The sequence below is a fragment of the Siphateles boraxobius genome, unplaced genomic scaffold (genome assembly GCF_051911475.1).
Source record: "Siphateles boraxobius isolate OS27281-9 unplaced genomic scaffold, OSU_SipBor_1 20, whole genome shotgun sequence".
In the NCBI taxonomy this organism is placed as follows: Eukaryota; Metazoa; Chordata; class Actinopteri; order Cypriniformes; family Leuciscidae; genus Siphateles; species Siphateles boraxobius.
In genome coordinates, this window is record NW_027508811.1 from 16,745,089 (window position 1) to 16,771,654 (window position 26,566).

Below are 26,566 nucleotides of genomic sequence, written 5' to 3' on the forward strand. Positions count from 1 at the left end.
TAATAAAACTTTTGTATTCAGCTTTATTCACTAAACATCATATCACAAGGTACTAATAAAAGCAAAATCATGCTAAATAAATTTGAAAAATATACTTTATTTGAGCAAAATACTTAATATGGATGTAATGTTTTTTTTTAGTAGTGGTCGTACATAAGATATCAAAGAGACATCAAACTATTTACATGACTAAAAAAGTCCATGACACTAGGAGATTGTCAGGCAAAGTTCGCCAGCGGGAAACCTCAGCCTCAGATTTTTCCTTATTGTAAGAACATCATTTCTCACTGAAGTCCATAGCAAGGTCATCCAGTGCATCGTTGAAACCTAATTAAACAAAAAGTTAATTTGTTATTATATTTGTGCATGGTGGATTTACATTTTGTAATGTCTAAGAAATGATATTAGAATCATCAAATTTTGACTTGTGATCTCTAGAACATTTCTGTGTGTGTGTGTGTGTGTGTATATATATATATATATATATACTGCACTGTCATAATTTAGTTTTGCTAAGAAGGATGAGCAAACTTACTGCTGTCTGTTTCACTGTTGCTTTGTGCATTGCTGCCTCCTGCACTGATGGCTCCTCCAGTGCTGTTTTCCTCTGGTTTTCCTGTTGAAAGTAGGCCACCAAATATTCCACCTCCTGCCTTTTCCTTTGGTTTCTTGTCCTTCTCGTCTTTACTTGGGAAAAGACCTCCCATGCCCCCGGTCTTATCATTCTCCTGTTTCTTTCCAGCAATTGTTTCCCTCACCTTTTTTTTTGCTACAGCAGCTAGGAGAATTTAACAGCAATTTTATTTAAAGGTAATGACATTTTTTGTCCACTTTCACAAACCACAGCTCCTCTTTCCCAGCGCTTTGTGGCCAAAAGGTCTAAAAATAAAAAGAGTATTGGATTTTTTTTTTGTGTGTTTTACTTAAATTCTAAGGCTTTTCTAGCTTCATACCTTATAAGGAGCGGCACAACTACTGGACTGACTGCATTCTCAAGAAATATTTCATCTAGCTCTTTTATAGAGAACCAACACTGCTAGCTAGGATTAGAAGTATGAACTGAAAAAAGGTGTAACATTACATTAAATTTCATGTTCACTGAAACATTGAGTTTGTGAAAAGATGGAAAAACAACTTTCCCAGCCTGCAAGATATTATATATTATAAGTCAATGTTTATGATTTTATTTAGTTAAACGAGTCATGACATCATATTTCTATCACATATCCAGAGAGATTGCCTAACTAAAAAGGACATGTTAGAAAAAAATGAATTAAAAGTTGATGTCTTCTGATTTTTTTTACTAGCTGAAATCAGCGTTATTTTCACATCGAGATACTATAATAGTATTTTACTAATATTTTTTATTTGTTTTTATAATTTATTTGTTTTTAATTTGTTGAAGTTTTAGTATTTTTGTTTTGTTTTTTAAAGGCATCTATGTAGTTATACATTTTTATTTCAGTTTTCTTTCATTAAATCAAGTTAAACTAAATGAAAATGAAATAAAAAAAATATTTAATAACATGTTTTCATGTTCTTAGTTTTAGTTTGAGTTAACTTATAACCCCAATAATAGCCCTGAAAGTTAGATTATATGAGTATTAGCATACTTGAGCCAATAGTTTAGGTAAAATACATAAATAAGAGCTTTTTTTTATCTCATAAAAAAATGTAATCTATATTTTTGTGCCATTCAATTTTGAGAGTAATATAAAAGTCTGGCTAAATGAGGACACAAATTGTCCGCCATAAAATGGACAAAAACTTTTGATGCAAAAATAGCTTGAAAGTTTCTTTAAGCTTGTTAAACAGAAGGAACTCACCTGCTTTATCCACTGCCTGGTCGACAAATGAATCTGCTGCTTTATTACCCAAAAATCCTGAAAGGAAAGACATGTTTCTAGAGTGCGCAGTTGTTGATGTTTGCAAGAGCGGGTGTATGTGTCAGTGTTTTGGGGCCAATAATGGATGAGGTTTTATTAGGCTGCTGCTCCGTGAAAGTATGTCAGGGATGTGTGTGCCTATTGGCTACTGCAGCTTGGGTGGAGTAGAATGATGTCAACAAAGAGAACAGCAAGCTTGTTTGACTGGTTTACCTGGTTTCTTGTCTCATAAGTCAAGGTTTCAGCAGAACTCAGCATTTGTTGAAATAAGAGCCTATAGTCATTTAAGTATGTAATTAAATGTATTTATTATCAGTATTTTTTACCATAGTTTACTTAATTTTTTAGTTATTTCATTTTATAGGTCAGGTGAAATGGAGATAGTTTGAGAGGTTTATACTGGGAGGTTGATAGTCTTCATTTTGTTATGGCCATTTCTGACTTCAGTCGCATTTGTTTATGTTTTGTTCTAGATGACTTTCCCCTGAGCAAGAGCTAAATGAAGGGTTGATAGACATCTCCGTCTCCTCCCATAGCTGGAATGTGGAAAAAGCTGAACGAAGCTGTCATTTCAAACTCGGATAACGCATACAGACCATGAAAGATTCATAAACGCTGACATTCTGCCAGAGGCACAAAGCTTCTGATTATAGTATTATAATGGCCATATGGGATGTTAGCTGTGTGTCATGAAGTCTTTGTTTGTCGATGGGATGCATATTTAATTTGATGTGCGTGTGCTCTAGGAACATGGAGGGTGTGTTCTGATCTGAGAAGGGTGTTTGTTTTTGTAGTTTCACTGAATTTGAGGGTGGAGCTGAATGTACTGTATTTATGTTATTGAATTAATCAAAACCATATTTATAATACATAATGTTACTAATTTACTACTTAGTTGCTTCTTTATTTACTACAAATATTGTGAAAACTAGACTTGTTTGCTTTCTTAGCAATGTGGTTTTTTATATTTATTAGCAATATTCTGTCTTTAAAATAAGGAAAGGATAAAAATGAGCAAAAAAAATTCTCACTAAACTGAGTAGTACTATTCAAACTATTTGAACTATTGGACTATTCAAAAGATCTGCTGTTTTTAGACTTCATTGGTTGACTGTTCAGTAAGTCAAGTAAATGAGTATGAACAGTTAGTTTTGAGGCAGCAGACATGATGTAACATAGTTGTGACAACATGTTTTTACATTGCTTTAACTCATCAAAATAAGCAATTTTCAACCTTTTTTATTAGATATACAAGATTCAACTCATTTTTAAAACTCAGTTTAATGTGATTTAAGTTTAAATGAATTAAACAACCAAGTTGATTTTACTTAAAAATGTAAGGCAGCAACTTTTTTTTTTACAATGATCATTTGCAGATGTTGTGAGTTGTCTATAATGCAAATAGCCTACTTAGCAACAAACAAGAGCATTTCTGAGGGCCCATCGTGCTATAACTAAACTTTAAGATAATACTGAAACAGATTTAATCAGCCATATTTAATCATTTAACATCATCAATTGCCTTCTTTTTTGGGATTTAACCATATGTGATTCTGTCTTTTTCTGCTCCTCGTTTTAAACACTGTCTCCGATTCAACAACTTAGGTGTATCTGGATTGGAATGTTTTCCTTTTCGTCACAATGACTGTGAAATCATCATCATACATCAAACCTCATTGTGTTGGGTGGAGGAAAACCTGGTAGGTATCAGTTTCAGGGCAGGTAAGAAAGACAGACTATATATAAAAATCTCCAAATCACAAGCAAATGCATGTAATATTTGCACAAATGTGGTAATGACACGCACTGTACAGAATATGTGAATACTGCATAGCTAGATAAAGTAGTTGTTTTATTCTTGTGAATAGTATTTCTATGAATAATAAAAGCAAGAGAGATAGGCGGGTGATTGTTTTTATAGGTGTTTGTAACTTTAGTGTCCATCAGAGGTTTAGCATTTTAATATTCAGGCATGGTCAGCAGTAGCTAATGAACTCTCTCTCTCTCCTATGAAGCAAGAAGCAGAGCATCACAGGGGCGTTCAGTGCGACATCAGCCTGAAATAAAACACAAGGACATTTACGTGGGTATGGTTGACAATCACATACTGTGCAGATAACTCTTCATTATTGGTAAAATATCACTTTTTAAACTACTGGTAAACTCACTACACATGAAACCGGTACGTTTAATACAAAGCTTGTGTCCTTCATCGTCTCTGCATTTGTGAGCTGAAGCACATGTGCAATTTTGTAACAGTAAAACCTGTCTGATAACACTGTAAACTACATGAACTGCTGAATGTGACTACGGCCTAAATTGTGAATTTGTTGAGTGAGAAATTGTTAAGTGTTTGAAGGAAGAAAAATGGTCAGATGTCAGCATTGTTTGCAATTGTGTAAACACGCTGACCTAAATTCTGAGTTACTTTCTAAAGGTTTTGCTTAGATTTAAAAAGCTTTGCGTACGTGTGTTTCAGTCATAGAGCTATCAATGTATTGAATCAAAGACAAAGAAGTACAAAATTACTAGAAAAGGGCTAAATGTAAATTATCCCACATAGGGTATACCATCAAATTTAAACTGCAGTAGGCTAAATAAATAAATAAATCTTTCCATTTGTACTTGAGAAGCAAATTTAAGTATAAACTCCAGAGAGTATATATAGGCCTATTTATTAAATTTTGAATTCGATTTTCTTCTTGTTTTTTTAAGCATATAACTGACTAAATTAAATCAATAGATTTTTAGATTTATCCTATCAAATAAATATGCTGATTTGTTGCAAATAGGGGGAAAATACGAGTGGAATAGCCTAAACTTTATTCAAGATATGTTTAGCCTACTGAAAATTTGATTTCACACATTGTTGCGATTATTGATAATTATTTCGGAGAGTCTTTTAATGGTTTGATGTCGGTTTGCTGAGGAAAAAAAGTACAATTACTACCTACTGTTTTTTTTTTATATCCCATTTCAAGAAAAACGTCTGCTCCCTTACCTCACCTACTGTCCAGCGTCTGTAGGCTGCTCTACAGCTCCCTCATGCTTCGACAGCTCCCCCTGGAGGCAGAAAGACAACAACAACACAGCTGTCAACGGCTTTTTAAAATAGCTGATTGTCATATTTTCACGTTGTCAGGTAGGCCTATTTGCAAAACAGAAAATATATGTTTTGTTTGTTTGTTTTGTTTTGTTTAGTTATTGCTTTCTGGAAGATATCAGACTCATATTCGTTATGTACAGCGACGGATAATGTGTGGTTATGGTTCATCATGAGCTATTTGTAGGGATTTAAATAAATAAAAACCAATTTGGGAGTTCTAATGAAAGAAACCGGGATGCGTTTTAAAAATGCAGAGCGATGTTTGGAAAGCAGAAATGGATTATTTATGAAGAACACACTCTTGCTGAGCAGCGAGTCAAATTCTTTGCTTGGTTGCTGCAGGCCTCCTCGCTCCTAAACTGCGAGGACAGTAACGTTAGACTATATGAAAATGTATAATTTGATGTATTCAAATGTATAGATTTTAGTCTTTAATGGTCATGGTTTTGAGATAAATGTGATCATTCAGCATGCTTTTATTGCATGCATGCATTTATTGCGTTTCTGAAAGCACCTCATTATTCTCCAGCTCATCCTGTTCATGAAAGAAAACATGAGCATCATATCAAAAAGACCAACTTTTATGACTGAACTGTGCATTAAGCAATTTATACTGAATGATAAGACCAAATAATAATAGTGCACATAAAGACACCAATTTTACATTTAAAAATGTAATTTAATTTGACCAACTATTGGTCACATATGATGATCCATATGAAAATCCTTACCAGTTTTACCAGGCCAGTGGATACGACCACAGTCTCCAGCCCCTCCACTGCCTTTTCTGATATCTGATTGGCTCCTGTCACGGCACTCTCACCCACAAGATTCGCCTGGTCAGTTGTTTTCTGGGCAGCTAGGACAGATGAAAAAGCATCCTTGCATTTTGATTTGAGGTTTTCCATTGATTAGGGTTTTAGGAAAATTACAAGTGTTTTTTAGTTATGTTCTGTTCCTATTAATTCTTTTACCTGTGTTTACACTTGTCGCAACGCCTTCCTTTGTCTTTGTCCCTGTCAAAAATAAAATGTTCATTGTGGACAAGTAATATCGCTGATGAAATGACATTCACCCAAAAATTTTATTCTATCATCATTTACTTTAAAAAAAAAAAAAATCATACAAAATACATCCATTTTCGAAATATCTTCTTTTGTGTTTTGCAGAATTAAACAGTTAATACAAGTTTGGAATGAGAAAACGATGTACAGAATGACAGATTCGTACTATTGGACTATCCCTTGAAGCATTCAGACATGCACTCTTGTGAACAAATGCTTTTCTCATAAACGTGTACTTAATTTCATCTTATTTTTAGACAGATATCTGTGGCTCCTGTTCTGTCCTGAGATCCACTTAGTCTCGTCTGGCAGTGCAACTAAATGTCCGGCTATCTCCAACACCCTAGAGACTCTACAAAAATCATGTAGAATTTGCCTCTGAACTACAGCGGGTGTACAGGCTGCTGATTGGCACCACTAAGTGCTATTAAGCTTTACAGATCAAGAAACAACCTTTCTACTGAGTTGCTTCTTGCATGTTAACAGTGGAAAAAACCCGCTTCTGCTTCATAAAGGGCCCTGGCATCATTAGAGCTAAATCTACGCTGCACGAATGGCCCTTAGAACAAGCATAAGCTCTGTTCATTCCCAGAACCTTTGAGCCCACAGCAATGTGTCTGTGAAAGTTGCTCCTCCTTCCCAACATGCGCTCACACAGCACAACAAAAACACCCCTCAAAAGAGACATGACATTGTCCTTGTTGTTCTGGACAAAGAGCTGGTTTACTATTAAAAGACATGCACATTCTTCAGGGCTTAGCCTCTGCTTGCGACACAAACATGCCAGGAATCTTGTATTATTAATGTTATAATCAATAAAGAGTGAGAACATTACCACCGCCCAACCCCTGCTGCAATATGATGTCACTTCCACAGCATCTCTGATTACATGACGAAGCACAAAACGTCTCTACGGCTGTAGTTTGCTGCTAAGATTAAGAGGAGGAGACTGATATACTAAATATAGCTGTGCATAGAGTGTAGAGGAAGGTATTATTGAGATGTTTATTTCTTAATCATGTAACAAATATGCCACATTTTCACATAATAATGCTAGCAAGATCTATTTTCTTGATCTATCTATCTTGAAAATCAATTTAAAGCTTTTTATTTTATACATTAGTCTTTTTATTCTATACATTAGTATTGAATTACATCACCTCACTCTCTGCTTCAATCCCAATGCTCTTAATTTGATGGAATTAAGTCCTAAAAATAATTGATCTGGACTGTGCTCACACAGTTCTGTGATGAAATTGGTGTTATATAATGCAAGAGAAATTAAAGTGACAGTTTTATGTGAGTTCTGCCTGATCTATAGCAGGGGTCCATAAGTCTGGGACTTTCTCTTGCTAAAATGCAGCATTCGAGCATCATCAACGCCACCAGTCTATGTCAAACCTGACGATCATGTTCATTAGTACACATTTACACACACACACACACACACACACACACACACACACACACACACACACACACACACACACACACACACACACACACACACACACACACACACACACACACACACACACACACACACACACACACACCTTCTCCGACATAAGTCACAGTCCATGTAATAGCAAGCACATAGTGTTGTTCATAACACTGAAAACAGAATGACATGTTCCTGTCACTGGTGTGTACTCGTACTGAGAGCCATTATGAATCATAAAAGATTGTGTATTGACCCGGACTGACCCCGGGCTCTTGAGTGGACCGGAAGGAAATGGGATTGTAGTGCTGTGTGCTCTTGTGAGCATAGTAGCACAACCAGGAAGAAATTATGTATTACTCACAATGTTTCTGTCAAAAGTAAAGTACAAGATGCAGTATTTTACAGTAACACTGTACTGCAATTGTACTATAAAATGTTACCCATATTATATGGTAATATAATTTAGTACTATAGTATAGCAGTAACAATGTAAAAGCAAGATGATCAGCATATTTAGACCTTCTTTTGAGATTAAAATAAAGTATGACCTATCTTGTAATTTACATATCCATTTAAAATGCAATATAAATGGGGTTCAGTAGGCTTTTCTCTTCATAATTTGTCTGCCACTCACAGCTCAACGATTGATTGCATCCATTAAAAACAGAAAGTGCTTCCTATCTTATTCTTATTTTGTCTTTCTTTATCTTGTTATATCTCCCTCTTCATTCCCCATCCGTTCTTGAGTTTATAATTGAGATATAAAAAAGATGGCTACTGCTCTGGACAGAGTAAATAACCACTGTACTAGTAACCATGTCATTTGATTATCAGTCTTGTTTACAGCTGAGTCGGCAGATGAATTTGTGATCTGATAAGAGAAAAGAGGCAGGTGGATAGAGCTGTTTTTTTTTTTTTAATTGAATGTCCGCTGTTGTTCACTCACTGTAGTGAGGAAGCAAAGCAGTCATGGGTTCATGCCCCAAATCTATCTTCATTAACCTGGTTTTAATTTTCAGGACTCTTTATCATCCGTGCCAGCATTAGTGACGTTTAGTTTTTTTACACCATGCATTGTAAGCAAAAAACAAAACAAAACAAAACTGATAATGATAAAATTTTGTTTTATCATTCAAAAAAACCATGCCGGGCAAACTCAATTACTTTTTAAAATATATTTGATAGAAATAATTCGATAAGATTTGGCTTTCTGTATACATTTAATAGATTAAAATGTTATATATTATTATATTTATTATATTACAATATATATATATATATATATATATATATATAAAATCTTTAAATATGATTTTGTAATTGTGCAACTGCTTTCTAAATTTGCAATTGCAGTGTTTTTAAAGTATGAAAATGGCACACAATACCATGTAAAACAGCTTCGTCTTCACTACACTTTACTGTAGAAAAAAGTAAGGAATATTATATTAAATATATTTTTAGACAGTACACAAAAGCCATTTCTGACTTTGATCTAATTCTCTGGTTTTTCTCCCCTCAGTTGAATTTGTACATACCTACATACATGACCCCCTCTTTGGTTTTGGCTGCTGCCTCCTCCACCCCAGCCTTGGTTTTCTCGGCGGCGGCCACCACTCCCTCCTTAGCCATGGAGAATCCCTTCTTCAGCGCATCCATTCTGGAGCTTGGAGCTGGGCTTTATGTCCTTCAACTGGAACTGGCTCTCGTCTTATAACTGGTGGATGGAGCTGTGTGTGCTCTGACTGCCAGTGTGGTAGGAGAGTGTGTGTGCAGCTCCTTTGAGAGAGGGATGGGCACTCAGTGCTCAGACAGATTGGGACACCCTTAACAAGAGGAATAGTCAAGCGGAGGGGGAGAAGGCACGAGGAGAGAGAGAGAGAAGAGAGAGAGAGAGAGAGAGAGAGAGAGAGAGAGAGAGAGAGATAGGGGTATAATAACAAGTGGGTGAGAGGAATGCCGAGAAATGGAATCCACAAGAAGCTTTTCAGTGTGGCCTGTTTTCTCCAGCCACCCATAATAAATGAGATTCACATACTGGAAGATTAAATTGTTAATGCTCAAATCCAGCATCAGCGCACAGCTTCATAAAACTATTAAACAACCTCTTCCCTTAATCCTGCCACAGCACATGCAAACCAAAACACAAACTTACATGCCAGCCAAAACCAGTCCCTGTCACACACCATCTACTGTGGATTCATATCGTAGCAGTGTAATTTTAGTATTATTTCAATTAAAATATTATTTATATACTATTATTATTTATTAACATTTTGAATGTAAATTTATTTTTATATTTCCAGTTTTCATTTTTAGTTTAAGTTTTTGTTTCTTTGTTATGTGCTTTTGTCATTTTTATTATATTTTTTCTATATTTCTATACATTTTTTAAGTTTGAGTTTTTCATCTAATATTTATATTTTAATTTATTTCAGCTTTATTTCAATTAACAAAAAATATTTTTAATAGTTAACAATAACAGCACTGATTCCTAGTCTATTAGAAGTCATTATAATTCAATTAAATTGATCATTAATATTTAGTCATATTAATATGTGGCTAGATTACATTTCTTCAAATAATCATGAATGTATGTCAAAATGAATGTAATTTTTTTTAACTTCCTCATTGTTAATAATCTTGAGGGGTTTTGATTGTCACTTTCACTTGACTTTGGATTGAAAAAATATGTATTTTTTTAAACTGCCATTCAAATTGAATTAAAAAATCTTTAATAGACTGTAATAAACATAATTATTACAATTGGATGCGAATTTTAAAATCAAACTGCACCGACTGCACTGACTTCCGCATATGACACAGAACCTGTCATGTTAATCAAATTATAATTTCAATCTGACACGAGTGTATGTTTGCTATCATCTAATATGGATCCTCTTTGACTGGATCACATCTTTAAAGCTAATGGGAAGCAGTGGTATGGACTGTAGGACAGAATAGGATATTGTCTGATGAAAAGCCATTAGGCTCGAAATGAAATATTTTTCTATTTTTGGAGCTGTTGTGTGCTATATTTCTCTTCCTTTTTTGCAATTTTTTTGTGGTTGAGCACCCTCAGGGCCCATTTTGTGTTGAATCTTTATAGGCTATAGGATATACAACTGTGAAAATAAGAAAGTCCCTCATAACCGTAATTACATTGTAATAATGCATGCGGTATATGACAGGAAAAAACTGATGATCTTTCTCTTTCTATGCTACACAACCCATTCTATAAATAACAAAAACTGTATCTTGATACAAGCTTAAAATCATACTGGGGCAAGTTTTATTTTTTATTATTTTGGCAAATTTAAAAAAAAATCATAGATGTAATTCTTGTTGGCTAATCCAACATGAACTAGGGAAATTATGTAGTCCTCTATATATTTATTAAGTTAAATTTCTCAGGGATCTGGTGAATGAGCAGGATTCAAGCATGTAAGTCTGATGCATTATGAAGTTAAAAACCCATGAAATCACTTGATGAAAGCAGTTTTCTTACCTATTTATACATGAGGTTTGGGCAGTATGAGGAGATTGTCCCTTTTTTGAATAGCTAATCAACTTGGGTGGGACATTCTCATTCTAGAATCTGTATACTGCAAAAGTACAAACATGCAAATGCTCCTTTAAGGAGCTATTTCTACCTCATCTAAACCCTACAAAATTTCTTTGGTTGGTGGAATGGAAGATAGTCAGCTTGATTCAGGTTTATTAAATAATATTTAGTTTTCATCCAGACAAGAGTTTATGCACTCTGTGCAAGAATTGTACCTTAAATGGTAAAACAGCGTGTCACTATAGGGCAGTAACCTTAAAGGGACATATTTGTATACATGGATCTCTGAGCAGAAATAGTGTCTGGTCACAAGTGGTCATGTGACCTCATAATCCACCTTCATGATGAAGGTGCTGTAACGCCTAGAATTTCTCAGGACAATGAGAGAATGCAATCTAATACTGGCAGCTCAGAACTCAGCGCTATCGGGTCAATATGTACCCGTCACGTGGCAAAAATCGAGGCCCTGGGAGAACAGCATGATCATTACCGAACTAATCACCAACATGATGACAGAACAGTGTGAAATATCTCATCCATGCTCTCCCGAGTCACTTTTGAAGCCATATCCAGAGCATATTCGTCAAACTTTGCGAAACGAAACTTTGCCTCATTTGATCTTAGCACTAATTTAAGAATTCATCAGTGGACAAAAAGACCTTTTATGCTGAAAAGCTGGAGTGTAGCCTAATGCTGCGCTATTTTAACTACATGCATCTTGCAGCATTTACAGTCAATATGAAACCATTTCAATGGTTAATTCATTTCATTATGAAGGTCAGTTGTTTTATTTGCTTTTTGTTGTCTTCTGTTCATAGTCATACAGGGAACTACACTAACATTTTCCACTGGTGGCACTTGCGCTACTAACTTTTTCAGTTACTAGCGCAAAACATGATTTGGTCGCACAAATTATTTATATAGTAAGCCGCTCTGGATAATAATGACCAATAGTGAAACTGTATTGCATACAGATGTGCTTTTTATTTTACTCTCCATCTTTTAAAACACATGCCTTCTTGTTTTCTTTAAAAATGGTTGGGATAGATTTACTGCAATAGAAAATACAGTAGCCTACACAATAAAGTGCTAAATTAATTTCTTTTGGATTTCACCATGCTATGGTTGGCACAGATGGGCAGACTTCTGAACTCTTAAGGAAAAGTAAAATAAATATAATATGTCATTGTGAAGCTTCAATGATTCGTGTTTGAATTGTTTTGACGCAGTTACAAATTTGGACAGTCCTGCAATTGAAGGCCCACAGAATTTACAGTAGGGCTGCACGATATTGGTAAAAAAAATGACATTGCAATATTTGATTTTTCTGCGATATATATTGCGATATAAAAACAATTTCACCAGATGACTTGAATAGCTCTACTTGGAAAGAATGAATCATTCTAGAATGACTCTTGAGTTCAGTGTTGGCCAGATCAGTTGTTATTTTAACCATTCATTAAAGTGAATCGGTTCAAAGGAGTCAGTTCGCGAATCGGACGTGTCATTAACGGACCACGGTACACGTTGTGTGATTATCCAGGCAGTTTAGGACATCGCACAAGATTTGTCTCAACACAGAAAACATTTCATCACCAGATAGATTTTTTGTTTTGTTTATTGAAAGAGTGGTTTATGCCATCTGAATGTGTGGAAAGCTTTTCAGAGAAGATGAGGCAACGTTATTTTAGCACAATTCACAACCAGTGGTAGTTCAGAAAAAAAAAAAACTTCGGTCTTCCGACCTTTTACCATCGTGTATTCTCAAAGATATTCAGTCAACTCAATTCATTATTATGAGCGAGGGAGGGAGAGAGAGAGCGCGCGCGACTGGGGCTTTCACTCTCTCTGCTCGTTCTCTCAGTTAAAAAAGCGCGAATCCGCGAAGCCAACTTGATGTGTTGAATGCTCAGAGCGCGTTATAAAACGTATTCTTAAAATACACATTTCTGTTTTAATAAATGCTCATAGTAAATCATAGCATATTGCCTAAAACATTAGGTAGGTACAAAAATAATCAAACGGTGATACATTTGCGACCCATTAAAAATTAGGGTCGCAATGGCATTTCAAAAGGTCGCATATGCGACCATTTTGGTCGCAGTGTAGTTCCCTGTCATATGTGTGCTTATCTGTGTTAGTTGTCTTTTAAGTCTGTTAAGAGTTAGCTTTCCTTGTCTCTCGCTATCTATCTCTTGTTTAGTGTCCTGTGTGTAACAGAAGTCTTTGTGGTTGACCAAACTGATCATCTGACTGCGGTTAATGTAAGAGTGTGATGAAGCAACTGGCGTCTTAAGAGCTGCTTTGAGAAAGGAAAAATCCCATCTGTGATCATACCACATCCCTGCTGTGTAGAAAGGGTAAGGCTTGAACCAAAAGTACGAGTTTTTATTGCAGCTACAGCATGGTGCGAATGGCAGACCTTAGATTACATTTTTCTTTTTAAACAACAGTGTTTTCCTAGAGATCATGGTGACACTCCCATGTTTTCAAAGCTTAAATGTAGGACTAAAGGCTAAGTCTTTAGACATGCAGATTTCATCTCCATTTCAAAATGATCAATTAAATTATTATAATCCATTTCATTGTTAAAAATGTTATTAATTGTTGAATTAATTGAAAATATACAGCTGTATGTTTGAAAACATACTTGTTTAAATAAATGTCAATTCTTCTAAAGAATTGATTTGTTTCATTTATACTTCTACTCAAATACATTTGTAAGCTAATAAGTAAATGCAGTAATAGAAACAGCAAGTAGCTATTGGTGTGAAATGAAAAGAAAGTGTATTGTTATAGTTGCATTCTATTTAAAGCAAGGTAACTTTTTAAAACTTTGTTTAAAGACCTTAAAGTTTAACATTTCCCCCCCACACACACACTCACATAAATGCATCCACAGGGGCTGTTTTGACTTTGAAATCTTTTGCAACAGCTTGTGTTGCCTAGCAATAAAATGTTTTTTTTCCTTCATTGAACTTGTGTCTTAAGAATTAGTTTAAAGGTGAGAACTGTGTGAAGACATTTTCTCTTTAGAGGTCTAAGTAGCTCTTCAAGCACTATCAAATTTGCACAATAGTGCTAAATAACACAGGTCTCTTACTGTACCATCAGCCATTCCTCCTGACCACACTGGAGCTAATGCACTGCTAGTGAAGCCTTACTCAACACAACATATTCTGTATGTTATAGCCATAGGGTTATAGCCTAAGTCTCTCTCTCTCTCTCTGCCCACAGCTTGGGATCATTTCTATACCATGCCATGAGCGACACCTTGTGGTGTGACCAAACGAAACGCAAGAGGTGTATCGACGCTCCTTTGCAAGAAGTCGCACAGGGAATGAATGACTTATTCATTAGTCATTCATTGGATATCACTTATATCCAAAATCACAGTTTAAGTTATATCACAATTTAAGTCATTTAGTATCACCATAAAACCCATGCTTTTACGTTCATAGCAACTGTATGTAGGCTATAGCCTATGGTTACTATCTTTATTCTGGACATGGAACAAACTGTTCCAAATCCAGTCAGGATTACTAAAATGTCTTGGCACACATGAAGAGAAACAGCATCTTCAACAGATCTGATAACAGACACTTTGACTTGGAAGCGCATGAAAGTGTCCACTACTAATCACAATTAATGTAGCCTAAAGCGCTGGGTGGGTGGGGCTGATAGCTTGTGTTTGTTGTCGATGAGACTCACACAGCAGCTCAGAACGCTGAAATGCGTTTGAAACGCGACTGCAAATAGTTTACATTCGCATTGCCTAATTTTGCATGCAAAACTCAAAACTTCAAATGGTTGAAACATAGCGCATATTAGCGCCTAATTGGTCCAACGACAGTTTCCGATAAGCGTGTGAAGGTTTCTACATCTTACTGTCTTTTCAGCATGGCAAAGTAATTGTCGTAGAACATCTTTCACGAGTTCACACATATAATTAGATAGAGTAAAAGATGTGCGTATTTGGCGCGCTGTCCGAGGGGATGGCTACGAGCTCGAAATTTGGCACGGACCCAGTACTCCCCCATCCCAGGTTTGGACTAAGTGAGGAGATGGGGTGGTGGAGGGATGCTGGAAAACTGTCATAGAACAGAAGTAAAAACAGCTGTATACCTCCTGATGTTAATTGAGTTGACTGGATGAGCTCCTCCCATGACGATTAGATCAATTATCTGAACGTGCTTTTAACTTTGTTAATAAAACATCATTTGTTTCATCTGACTCCAAAAATGAAAAAGATTTAATTGATGTTTGTTAATCATTACATTTAGGTGAATGTTTGATTATTCTATTTGAAGCCTTTATTGAAATTATACTCGTTCATCCGGATTCCTAAAACACTTAGAGTCTCACACCCGGGTATAGCGATTCTTTTTGGAAAAAGTAGCGATTCTTTTTAAGGAAAGTATCAATTCACTTTTGAAAAATTATCGATTCACTTTTGAAAAAGTAGCGATTCACTTTTGAAAAAAGTAGCAATTCATTTTAAGGAAAGTATCGATTCATTTTGAAAAAGTAGTGATTCATTGTAGAAAAATTAGCGATTCACTTTGAAAAGGTAGCAAATAATTTTTCCAAAATTGATTCATTTTTGGGAAAAGTAGCAATTCATTTTAGAAAAAGTAGCGATTCATTTTAAGGAAAGTAGCGATTCATTTTAAGGAAAGTAGCGATTCATTTTTAAGGAAAGTAGCGATTCATTTTTAAGGAAAGTAGCGATTCATTTTAGAAAAGTAGCGATTCCTTCAAGAAAAAGTAGCGATTCATTTTGAAAAGTAGCGATTCACTTAAAGCAAAGTAGCGATTCATTTAGAAAAAGTAGCGATTGTTTTTAAAGAAGGTATCAATTCACGTTTGGGAAAAGTAGCGATTCACTTTTGGGAAAAGTAGCGATTCACTTTTGGGAAAAGTAGCGATTCATTTTGAAAAAGTCGTGATTCTTTTTAAAGAAGGTATCGATTCACTTTTGGAAAAAGTAGCTATTCATTGTAGAAAAAGTAGTGATTCACTTTTGAAAAAGTGGCGATTCTTTTTAAGGAAAGTAACGATTCACTTTTGGGAAACGTAGCTATTCATTTTAGAAAAAGTAGCGATTCTTTTAAAGGAAGGTATCAATTCATTAATGGGAAAAGTAGCGATTCATTTTAGGTAAAGAAGCAAATCTTTTTTAGAAAAAGTAACGATTCACTTTTGAAAAAATAGCGATTAATTTTTAAGGATAGTAGCGATTCATTTAGAAAAGTAGCGATTCTTTTTAAGGAAAGTAGCAATTCATTTTAGAAAAAATAGCCATTTATTTTTAAGGAAAGTAGCGATTCATTTAGAAAAGTAGCGATACTTTTTAAGGAAAGTAGCGATTAATTTGAAAGAAAGTAGCGATTCGTTTTGAAAAAGTAGCGATTCATTTTGATAAAAGTATAGATTCTTTTTGGAAAAAGTATAGGTTCTTTTTGGAAAAAGTAGCGATTCTTTCATTTTGGGAAAATAGCGATTCTTATAAAGGAGCGTATCGATTCACTTTGGAAAAGTATCGATTCAATTTGAAAAAAGTAGCGATTCTTTTTGGAAAAGTAGAGATTCTCTTTAGGAAATGTAGCGACTAATTTTAGAAAAACTAGCAAAAAAATAAATAAATGTGGGAAAAATACAATTATACATAAATAAGGATATTAAAGTATAAATACGGAAATTAAAGTATAAATACATATTTTTGTCTTTTTACATTTATGTATATATATATATATATATATATAGTTATTTCTGTATTTATTTCTTTATTATTATGTCATCTTTGGCATTCCATTTTGGGAATAGACTGCGTAGTACAGTCTGAAAATGCATTCATAACAGCAGGGTTAAGCAATATATCAATTATAAAATCTTGATGCTGTACCTGCTTTCACTTTTGAATTAAAGCACCTACTGTAATTTTACTGGTGACTCTAACTAAGCGTACTGCATGTACATGTGTCCTGTTCATGTGCATCACCTTAAAAAAAACTTGATCATAATAGTCATAGTCCTCATAGTACAGACCAGTACAGTGCAAAAATGGCATTGTTAAACAGTTTAGAGTGTATAAAACAAAGAATAACAACAACAACTAAAATATAAAATGAACATGTATGTAAAAAATAAAAATAAAACTAATAATAAATGTAAAAAACAGGAATAAAAAGTGCTATACAACATTAGGGCAGTTACATGAATTTTAAATGTTAACATGTTTTTGTAAGCTTTTTGTTTTGTGGTCTCATGTAAAGAGTTTCAAAGTATATTGTGAGATCTGTGTTATAAAAGGTAATATATAGCATATACATAGTAATAGTAATATAGTAATATATATAGTATTTTTTTTTTTTTTAGTTTTTGTCTAAATGAATATAAAACTTTGCCAAAATGTAAAATGTCATGGGCTTCTAAGCTCTATTTTAAAGTCAGTCCAAAAAGAAATAGAAAAAGAGCAATACAAAAATAAATGTTCAATTGATGTGTTACAAAAAGTAAATTTATCATAAACAGTATGAATATTATGAGTATGAATGGCTACATTTACAGCATAACATCTATGATAAATTTTGTCAAATATTTATTTTACTTAGAAATAAATTGTCAAATTTACCATATTTATATGGTAATGTCCAAATGCTGTGCCAAGATATACACTGAGGTTTAAGCCATTTTGATTTACATGGAGAATTGGATCCGACATTAAATGAATTTCTTATAAAATTGTTATTAAAACCTTTATCCAAAAAGCAAAGACCATTTACAAAAAGTTGAGGATTTTGTAAGGTTGTATTATTAATATCTTCGTCTGAGAATTTGGTTACATTATAATGCATTGGGGATATCCTTATTTACTTTGTTAAATTATTTCTAATTTACAAATAAACAATATTTTTAAATAAAATTAGCGTGTGTAAAATTGCCCATTCTTCTCAATAAGCTGGTTTACAATTAAAATGTTGTGCCAAACCCAATTCTTCATGAACAATGACCTTATTATGAATGATGTAAAACACTCATAATTGTTGTTCCATATAAAACACCTGCTAGGAGAAACATTGTGTTAGGAAGTTTACCCGTTATATAAGGAAATTGCAACAAAAAATATAATCCCCCAGTTTTTTCAAATAAAAAATGGGACTATATTGAATATACTTGTTTGAATAGTTATTTGAATTCCCTGATTCAAAAATGACAAAAAAAATTCTTCTCAGCACAGTGCAATTATGTCTTCTCAGCAGTGTAATCTCTCTTTTTTTTGTGCAAATTTTTGAACACTATGAACACACAATTGATTGTATTCCCTTCCAGACAGCTCAGAATGATTGCAGTTTTGTTTTTGCTATTTATCCTGCTAACAGGTTAAAGATTCACAGTTTACTGAAGAAAAGTGAGCTCGAGACAAAACATTTGACCATTGTTTGTACAAAACCACTAAAACATATGTTCCTGTAAGGTAAAGCAGAGAACCTGTTTCAAAACACTGACTCATCCTTTGACTAAACATTAAGCATCATAAATTTATGTTTCCTGACATACCGCTGCCAGAGAAGTGCCTCCCAAAAAGTGTCTTACCCAAAAATCCCATATAAACTCCCATATATCTCACCCAAAAATCCCATATAAACTCCCATATATCTCACCCAAAAATGAAAATTCTATCATCGTCATTTTCTCACCCGCACATTGTTCCAAACCTATATAACTATCTTTGAAGAATGTATTGTTTTTTTTCCATGCAACAGGGACTGATGCTTTGAATTATAAAGGTTTTTTTATAAATGCGGTTTTATATACTATTTTGTCTTTTGAAGCCATATCTTAAGTTTGAGAGATGGAATGACTGAAGTTTTAATTGTTATTTTCCTATTATATTTCCCTCCAATGAGCCATTAACCGCTGTAACTTCATTGAGTCAGCAAGTTCAACTTTAGAACAGGATTCGGTTAACACAATTTAAAATATCTTTTTAAACAATTTAAACAAACTTATTACAATTTAAAATAACTGTTTTCTATTTAAAAATGCAATTTATTCTTTTGATGGCAAAGCCAAATTTTCAGCATCATTTCTCCAGTCTTCCCTTCAGTGTCACGTGATCCTTCAGAAATCCTTGTAATATGCTGATTTGATGCTCAAGAAACATTTCTTATTATTATTAATGTTGATAACAGTTGTGCTGCTTAATATTTTTATGGAAACTGTGATACTTGTTTCAGGATTATAGAAAGTTCAAATGAACAGCATTTATTTGAAATAGTCACTTTACTGTCACCTTTGATCAATTTAATATATTCTTGCTGGATAAAATAATTAATTTCCTTCAAAAAAAAAAAAAAAAATATATAATCAAAATAACTAAATAAATAATTGTGTACATGGCAAATGAGTTGTATGGATTGCAATTGTGATGCTTTTATGGTGCTTTTGTATCTTTTTGGAAGCTTAAAAGCGCATGAAAAAAATGTTTCCTTGTCTATTTCACAGAAGAAAGACAATGGTAAATGTCAATAATTACAGAATTTAAATGCGTCTATCCCTTCAAGCTCTTTGTAGCTGAATAAAATGTATTTGATTTTACATTATTTTTATATAAAAACCATTGCCTTTTTATCTTGTAGTAATTCACTTAAATTCAGCTTTAACGTCTCTTTCCTGAGCTACTTAACTCGGAGTGGAGACAGGAGCAGCGAGAGGTAATAAGAGCATAGAAATTCTGGTGACCAGCCAAGAGAAATGGCCTGCTTTCTCTCTCATACAGCCAAGTGTGTGTCCAGCTCCTCTGACCATGTAAAGCCTGAGAGCTGACGGGCCGCATTGTTCCAGGCTCAGCGACCTTTCCACGGGGAGTAAGCTGGATGTGGGTGGGGGGTTCATTTCCGAGGATTGTTGGAGGTCTTTGAAACTATTACGAGGAGGGAGAGGAAGAGAGAGGTGGGGGGAGTGGACTCTGAGGAGCGCTTGACAGTAGGCGGGAGGGACAGGATCATTTTCGAGATGGGAGGCGGAGAGTTTCCATACGGCACCAGCGAGTAAAGGCTTCGCAACATCTTGTTCTCCGGTGCTTTGTGGCAGTTCCTGAGCTTTTTGAGGAGCACACAGACATGGTGGTGCTGAGGTTGGCCGTGTTACTCCAGGGGCTGCTCCTCGCAGCACGATGTGAGGTCAGAGCCAGAGACCCGGAGGTAGAGGAGGAGGACGAGCTGAGGGACATGTCGGATGGTGGTGGATGGGACCATGGAGTTCCACTGGTAGGGTTTGGAGCACCTCATCCTGGTGAAGGACTAAGCAGGCAGAGCCCCAATGTCTATGGAGCGGTCCACCATCCTCTGGGTCATGGACACCAAGATCCTAGCCGTGGACATCTTTCTCCGGATGTGCCTGAGGAAACATCGGCTACAAGTGAGACCAAGGGCTCTCTACCACACACTGGGTAAGTCTTGCGTCATACTCCATTTGATTCAAACACAAAATCATAAACGCATTGTACAAAAACACAAAGTCATTTCTTGAGGTTTTTGTGGAAAAGGGGGTCATCCACCCAGGTAATTCTGCTATAATCTGGCGCATTACATGAATGTCATAAAAAACGCACATGGTTTAAATGGTTTTAGAGCTCATTATTTATCCTGGAAAGCCACCCGGATTGAAGCAGAGCAGCTTGTGAAGCAATGGCTGTAAAAACAAAGTGAAGTTAGGTTTCTTCCCATCGCTTCCTCAAGTTTCTTATCTTCTCATCAAAGCTAATTTTTGTAACAATGTCTTTATTATATAATCAATTCAATACATCTCTGCTAAAAAAAAAAAAAAAAAAAGCCTGACCCCAAACTTTTAAACGGTTGTGTATATGGCACATGAAGTTGATGCACAGAAGCTTGTGAATGGCTGTAAAAACATAGTAAAGTTGTCTTCCCCATCTCTGTTATAATCAATGTTTAACTCATGTGAAAAACTAAACAGGAAAAGCATTTCGGCAAACATTTTTGGAAGTACCTGTGTTGCTAAGAAAATTCTGTTCCTAAAGGTCTCATCTGACCCCACATCTCCTTAAAGTGTCAAGAGAGCCCATATGTTTTCACTTAACTCTGGCTAATCCATAGTAATTCAGCCCAATTACCTGGAACACAGAATGTTTCCTGCGCTTTGAGATCTGCCTCAGTTTAATCTTTGCAGAAGAGCTGGGTTGCTCTTTACCTCAACCCAAATACATACAGTAGACCCCAAATTGTTCAGCAGTAGGATTGAGTCTCTGATAACACTCTCCCTACTGTGTTTTTATTGAACATGTTGTGATTAAAGGAAGAACATCTGGTTTGGGTCTGATTAATGGTACAAAGGGGTCTGGCCTGTTCTGAATTGAACTCTTCAACTAAATGTGATTTGAGGTAGCAAATATTGTAGTAATTTATCAATTACACAATTGTAATTGTAAAAAAAAAAGAAGAAGGAATTTAAGGAATTAAATGTTTTGTTTTAAGAATGAAGTAACAATAAACGTCATCAGACACATGGAGTACTTACAAAAACATTAGATGATATTAATAATTAATTACTTAAATGCCACATACAGAACTTGTACATTGGATTTAATATTTTTCAATTTATATAAATTCTGTAGGTGTAGTTTTTAATATAATGTAATGAATTAACAATAAACATCATGAGTATTTACAGAAAAAGATGATATCAATAATCATTTGCAATTGAAATGCCACCTACAGAGAATGTTCATTATGTTTGTATGAAATAATTTTAAATTGTATAGCAGAAATACATTTCCCATGCTATAATTTAAGGTCAATTTTATTTGTTTTTTTTGTTATGGTAACATTTATATTTAGATCTAAAGCCTACCTACATTAGGCTTTAAATAACAGGCTTGTTAAATAACAGGTGGTCTTTAGGGGAGGTGTGAGTCTGTGGATGTCTTGGCATGCATGGGCAGCTCTGAAAAGCTATAAAGAAAGGAGGAGAGACAAAAAGAGAGTTTGATGCCCAGGTGCAGAGAACTGGAATGACGGAAAATTGACGGAAATAATTTAAATAGAAATTTCACTTCACAAAGTCAAGCTTTCTGAACAGAAACAGCTGTTGGAATATCACAACAATTCAAATGTCAAAACACATGACATGTTCTCGTGAAATTAAACCTTGTTTTACAAAATTCAAATAATCAAGACACTTGTCATTGAAATCCCCTGTACGATCATTTGATCGTGGATGTTCTGACCCGACACTCCGGTGTACTTCTGTCTATACCTGTGTATGTGTTTTCTATATTTCACATCCTCTCACACAATCTTCATTCTCTGTTGTGGTTTGAGTTAATCTGCTTTCATTGTGTCTCCGTCTCAGGAAGCTGCTCTAGCTTACGATCTGGCACTAAAAACGTTTTGCATACAGTTTATTTCTTGGGTCTCAACCAATCTCAACCGAGGTCCTGTCTGTCGAAAGCCTTGTTTCCTTTTGTGCTCAAAACAATATAAACTCAGCACTTCACTAGCTTATAATGGACTTTATTTCTTGGATTAGAATCAAAAGCATGATGGATGGGGAGAGTTTTATCTATTGCAGCTGTTGTACAACACTGAGAGGCAATGAGACGCCTGTATAGAGGATCCAAAGTCAAACAAAACCCTCCATTAAATTTCAGCCTTAATATTTCAGCTCTGTATACAGTGGGATGAACGTCTGCTGATAAAAACATCAAAGCAACTTTTCAGAGCTCTTTGATTTGTAACAGGCCAGTATACATTGTTGTAATATTTTATATTTTGGGATGTTCACCGTTTTAAGAAAAAATAGTCTGCATTCAAGATACACTTACAATAATAGAATTTTGAGGTCAGTAAAAACATTATATTATTATAGTGTGACAAAAGATTTCTATTTCAAATAAATGCTTTTTTTTTACTTTCATTCATCAAAGAATTATGAATAACAATATTATGGTTTCCACTGAAACAGCAGCAGCACCACTGTTTTCAACATCATAGGAATAAATTACATTTTAAAATATATTCAAATAGAAAACTTATTTTTTTGTTACTCATTTGCTATGCATTTCAGACTCACAAAACATCTTTCCACAGGTCAAAGTAAAGATTGCACTTCTACCTTTGGTAACACTTTATTTTAAAGTGACGTAGTTACATGTATACTTTTACTACATGTATACTTACTTTAGTAATAACAGTAATTTATGCATAATAAGTAGCTAACCCTAAACCAATCCCTAACCCTAACCGTAACTGCACAGTAAGTACATTTAGTTGATTAATATTACTCAGTACTTATTAAAGTATAAAGTGTAACCCTAATCAAGAAACGTTATATCATCTAATTTTGATGAAATTTAAGCATTACATGCATATTTTTTAAAGATTTTTTTTGTTATTTTTGTATTTACATTGCTTTAAACAATAATCTTTATAATTAAATAAGTCATTATTGCATTTAATTTCAATATTTTAATAATTATTATTTCACAATTACCATCTTACTGTATTTTTCATCAACAAATGAGAGACTTCTTTTAAAACATCGCAGTAGTTTACATTCTCTAAAAATAAGTGATATCCTTTTCAGTTTGGCTTCTTAAATAAATATATCTTATCTTAAGGATGTTTAAGATAGACAAAAACAATACTGATTAAGAAAATATTTTTTTTGCAGTACACTCTCTGGAAATTCACATGACCAGAGGAAACTATGAAATGAAGGGGCTTAAGGTTAGAGGTCGTGTCAGTCTGACATGCATGGAAGTCCGTGGGTATCTTCGTTGGGTAAGGATCCCGCAGGATGAGGGAAGTTTGCAGGAGGGAGAGAGCATCAGATGCTTCCTTCCTGTGAGGGGACACTAATCGGCAGAAAGCAGGAAGAAAAGCAAAATGCTTACAGAGATGTCCATCTATAGAACTATATCTCCGGAAGTAACACAAGTCTGATTTATACAGCATATACAATACATATTAATACGATGCTTGATATAGTGAAATGATATAGTAAAATTGTAGTTCACTGGAGACATAATGTGTGTACTGTGTATCCAACTAAAACTGGACTGGGTCATGCAGTAAATGAAATGGATTGACACACTAATTTGTAGTCTTTTTTGAATCAAGGGTTCCAGTATGCCGTTCCAGATCATTGCAGCCCAATTTAGCCCCTTCTTAGGGTTATAGAAGATAACGTAAGCCCAAGATGCAGGCAGACGTGAAGGAAGCCTGTTGTGCCCCATCCTTTAATCCTTTAATCCCAGTCTGCCCCAGAATGAAGCAAAATCACAGGCTTGTAAACTATAATGATTCACATGCTTTACATGTAACTTGTCTTGAGACCTTTAATCCCTTTACCTTCAGATCCTATTAATCAATGATCACATTACAGGCAGCTTAGTGATCAAGACAAATATAATGTCAGAGGAATTACCAAGTAATGCTTGTGTTAACTCCAAAAGACAACAACAGAGACAAATGCCTTTACAACTGAAAAACAAGACCCCTCTGTTTGACATTTTCAGTTTGTGTGCATTACCAGAAAAATAATTGTTGCACAAGAATGACCACATGTCTTTTCTTATTCTGACACGTTGTATACTGAAAATGTGAGTTGTTTTTGTTGCCACGGTTTGCTGTAAGTTTCATGGTCTAAAATCCAGTATTACTAATCGTCCATAAACAATGCTGTTACTTGTTTCTTTCCATGTAACTATTGCAAGAACCTATAGTGTTGGAACAATTGTTTTTATGTTTTGGCTTATAACCAAAGTGCAACTTTGCTTAACTGATTTGGCTTTGTTGCATATGTCACAGCCTGTGGGTTTAAAACCATTCAATACACAAATCAAGAACTAAACCTGGCGTATTCCCAGTAATTTAGTCATCAAAATTCTTTCAAAAAGAACTGATCCCATTGACCTGATCTGCCCTACATTCACGTTTGATTAATGGAGAGATAAATGCAGAGTTTCTCATTCTGAAACTCATACCAAGCGCATTAACCATTGACCAAAGACTGAACAATTACACCCTAAACAATTCACAACTCGGCAGTGGATGTGAGGGATTTGGCTGGGAGGTTTCGACCCGTCTTACTTGTAGACTATGAATCATACATCAAGAGGATTGAGCAAGTTAAAACAACCAATAGCAGGCCGATGTTCCTTCTCAAAGGGCCATTTCCAAATACATCTGCCCACAAAGCCTTATCTTTTCAATCCTTTAACTTCAACAAACCTATGATCTCTGGTCGTTGTTGGTTTGCTCATAATCAGTAACAAAGACTCATGTCAAAGATCAGCTCTAATGACGTAAAATAACTGCAGCCCATCATCATCGGCTCTGCCGTGACCTCAGAAATAAGACCTCACAGCTGAACCCAATGAAATATCAGCTCTCTGTTTTGTCTTTCTGGTCAGTCACCTTCAGGCAGTGTATGTAACCAACCCTTCTAAACCTGTGTGACATGGTTTGGAGCTTCTCTGAGCCTTGTGTAAAGCAGTGACCATTCAGTTTTTATGTATCTCCTAATGGAGATCCTAATTAGTGTGCAACAGGTTGCAGCAGGAACAGGGTGTTTGGACTTACCCAGGTCAGAAGCTCTATTATTTACAGCATCGTAAGTCTATGGAGAACTTTCCATCTCCCTTACTGCCAATCAGATCAAGGATGCCATGTTCTTAGCTCTATGAACAATGAGTCATGGCCGTTGGCACCCAGACACCTAATTCTTTGGTTCCTGGATTAAAAGGAAGCAACTGTGTACCTAAACAAGTTGGTAAAATAATGTGATGATAGAAATGCAAATGTTTGCCAAACAAAGCATGTTTTACTTCCAGTAAAAAAGATATACAAAGTTAGGCTTTTTACATTTCACTTATCTCTGAGTTAGTGTCTTTTTAAAAAGTTTGTTCACATTCATTCTGTTTGGATGAGGTGTGTGCATTACTAACGCACCAAGATGTTTCACCCTGTACCTAATGCCGTTTCTGACATTCACATACAATTGTTGCGTTTCACCCCCTTTTGACAGTCACACAGAACTTTCAGATTAGTTTTGAAGCAGCCTTCACACTCTGCATATTAACCATGGTAAAATGAATGAATAATTATTGTATGAATGTATGCACAAGTAAAAACAAAAACACAATTATAAAATACTTATTTTGAAAAAAATGAGTCATAAACACCCAATGCCCATTAAGGAAAATGTATAAAATATGGATATTAATGGAATAATATTGGCAATTTTCACATTGTTCTTCTCTAATATCAGTTTTGATTAGAGTGTATCATATCTGTCTGGTGGTCGCATATGGTCTTGCTGCAAAAGTTCAAATGTTTCAAGCAATGCATCCAAAGCTGAAATTGCATCAAAAAATTCTGCATCCACGTATGATCTGAAATCCACTCGGCTCCCGTTCTACTTTCCATTGAAAATTTATGTTGGCCAATTTTTTTTGGAGATAGTGGAAAGGTGGCT

The 26,566-nt window shown here is 34.9% G+C and overlaps 2 protein-coding genes across 2 annotated transcripts in view; one reads left to right on the top strand and one right to left on the bottom strand.

The window, feature by feature from the left end:
* Window positions 1-3: 3 nt before the first annotated feature.
* Window positions 4-1,977, bottom strand: LOC143745244 (uncharacterized). The gene is made up of 3 exons (XM_077237247.1): window positions 1,827-1,977; window positions 536-778; window positions 4-327 (listed from the first exon to the last, which is right to left on the bottom strand). Exons 1-3 carry the CDS (start codon window positions 1,897-1,899, stop codon window positions 278-280), a joined length of 366 nt encoding a protein of 121 aa, XP_077093362.1. The 5' UTR covers window positions 1,900-1,977; the 3' UTR covers window positions 4-277.
* A 2,827-nt stretch (window positions 1,978-4,804) lies between these two features.
* mmrn2a (multimerin 2a) overlaps window positions 4,805-26,566 on the top strand; it is a 33,512-nt gene continuing 11,750 nt past the window's right edge. Inside the window, exons 1-3 of the mRNA XM_077237209.1 lie at window positions 4,805-5,028; window positions 9,020-9,253; window positions 20,159-20,516. Coding sequence (XP_077093324.1) covers window positions 4,932-5,028; window positions 9,020-9,253; window positions 20,159-20,516 — 689 coding nt within the window. The 5' untranslated portion in view covers window positions 4,805-4,931. The remainder of the gene's footprint in view (window positions 5,029-9,019; window positions 9,254-20,158; window positions 20,517-26,566) is intronic.

Coding starts and splice junctions, on each gene's coding strand:
- LOC143745244 (XM_077237247.1), bottom strand. CDS start 1,899: ATGTCTTTCCTTTCAGGATTTTTGGGTAATAAAGCAGCAGATTCATTT. Junction 779..1,826: donor CCAGGCAGTGGATAAAGCAG/GTGAGTTCCTTC, acceptor AAATTCTCCTAG/CTGCTGTAGCAAAAAAAAAG. Junction 328..535: donor CAACAGTGAAACAGACAGCA/GTAAGTTTGCTC, acceptor TTGTTTAATTAG/GTTTCAACGATGCACTGGAT.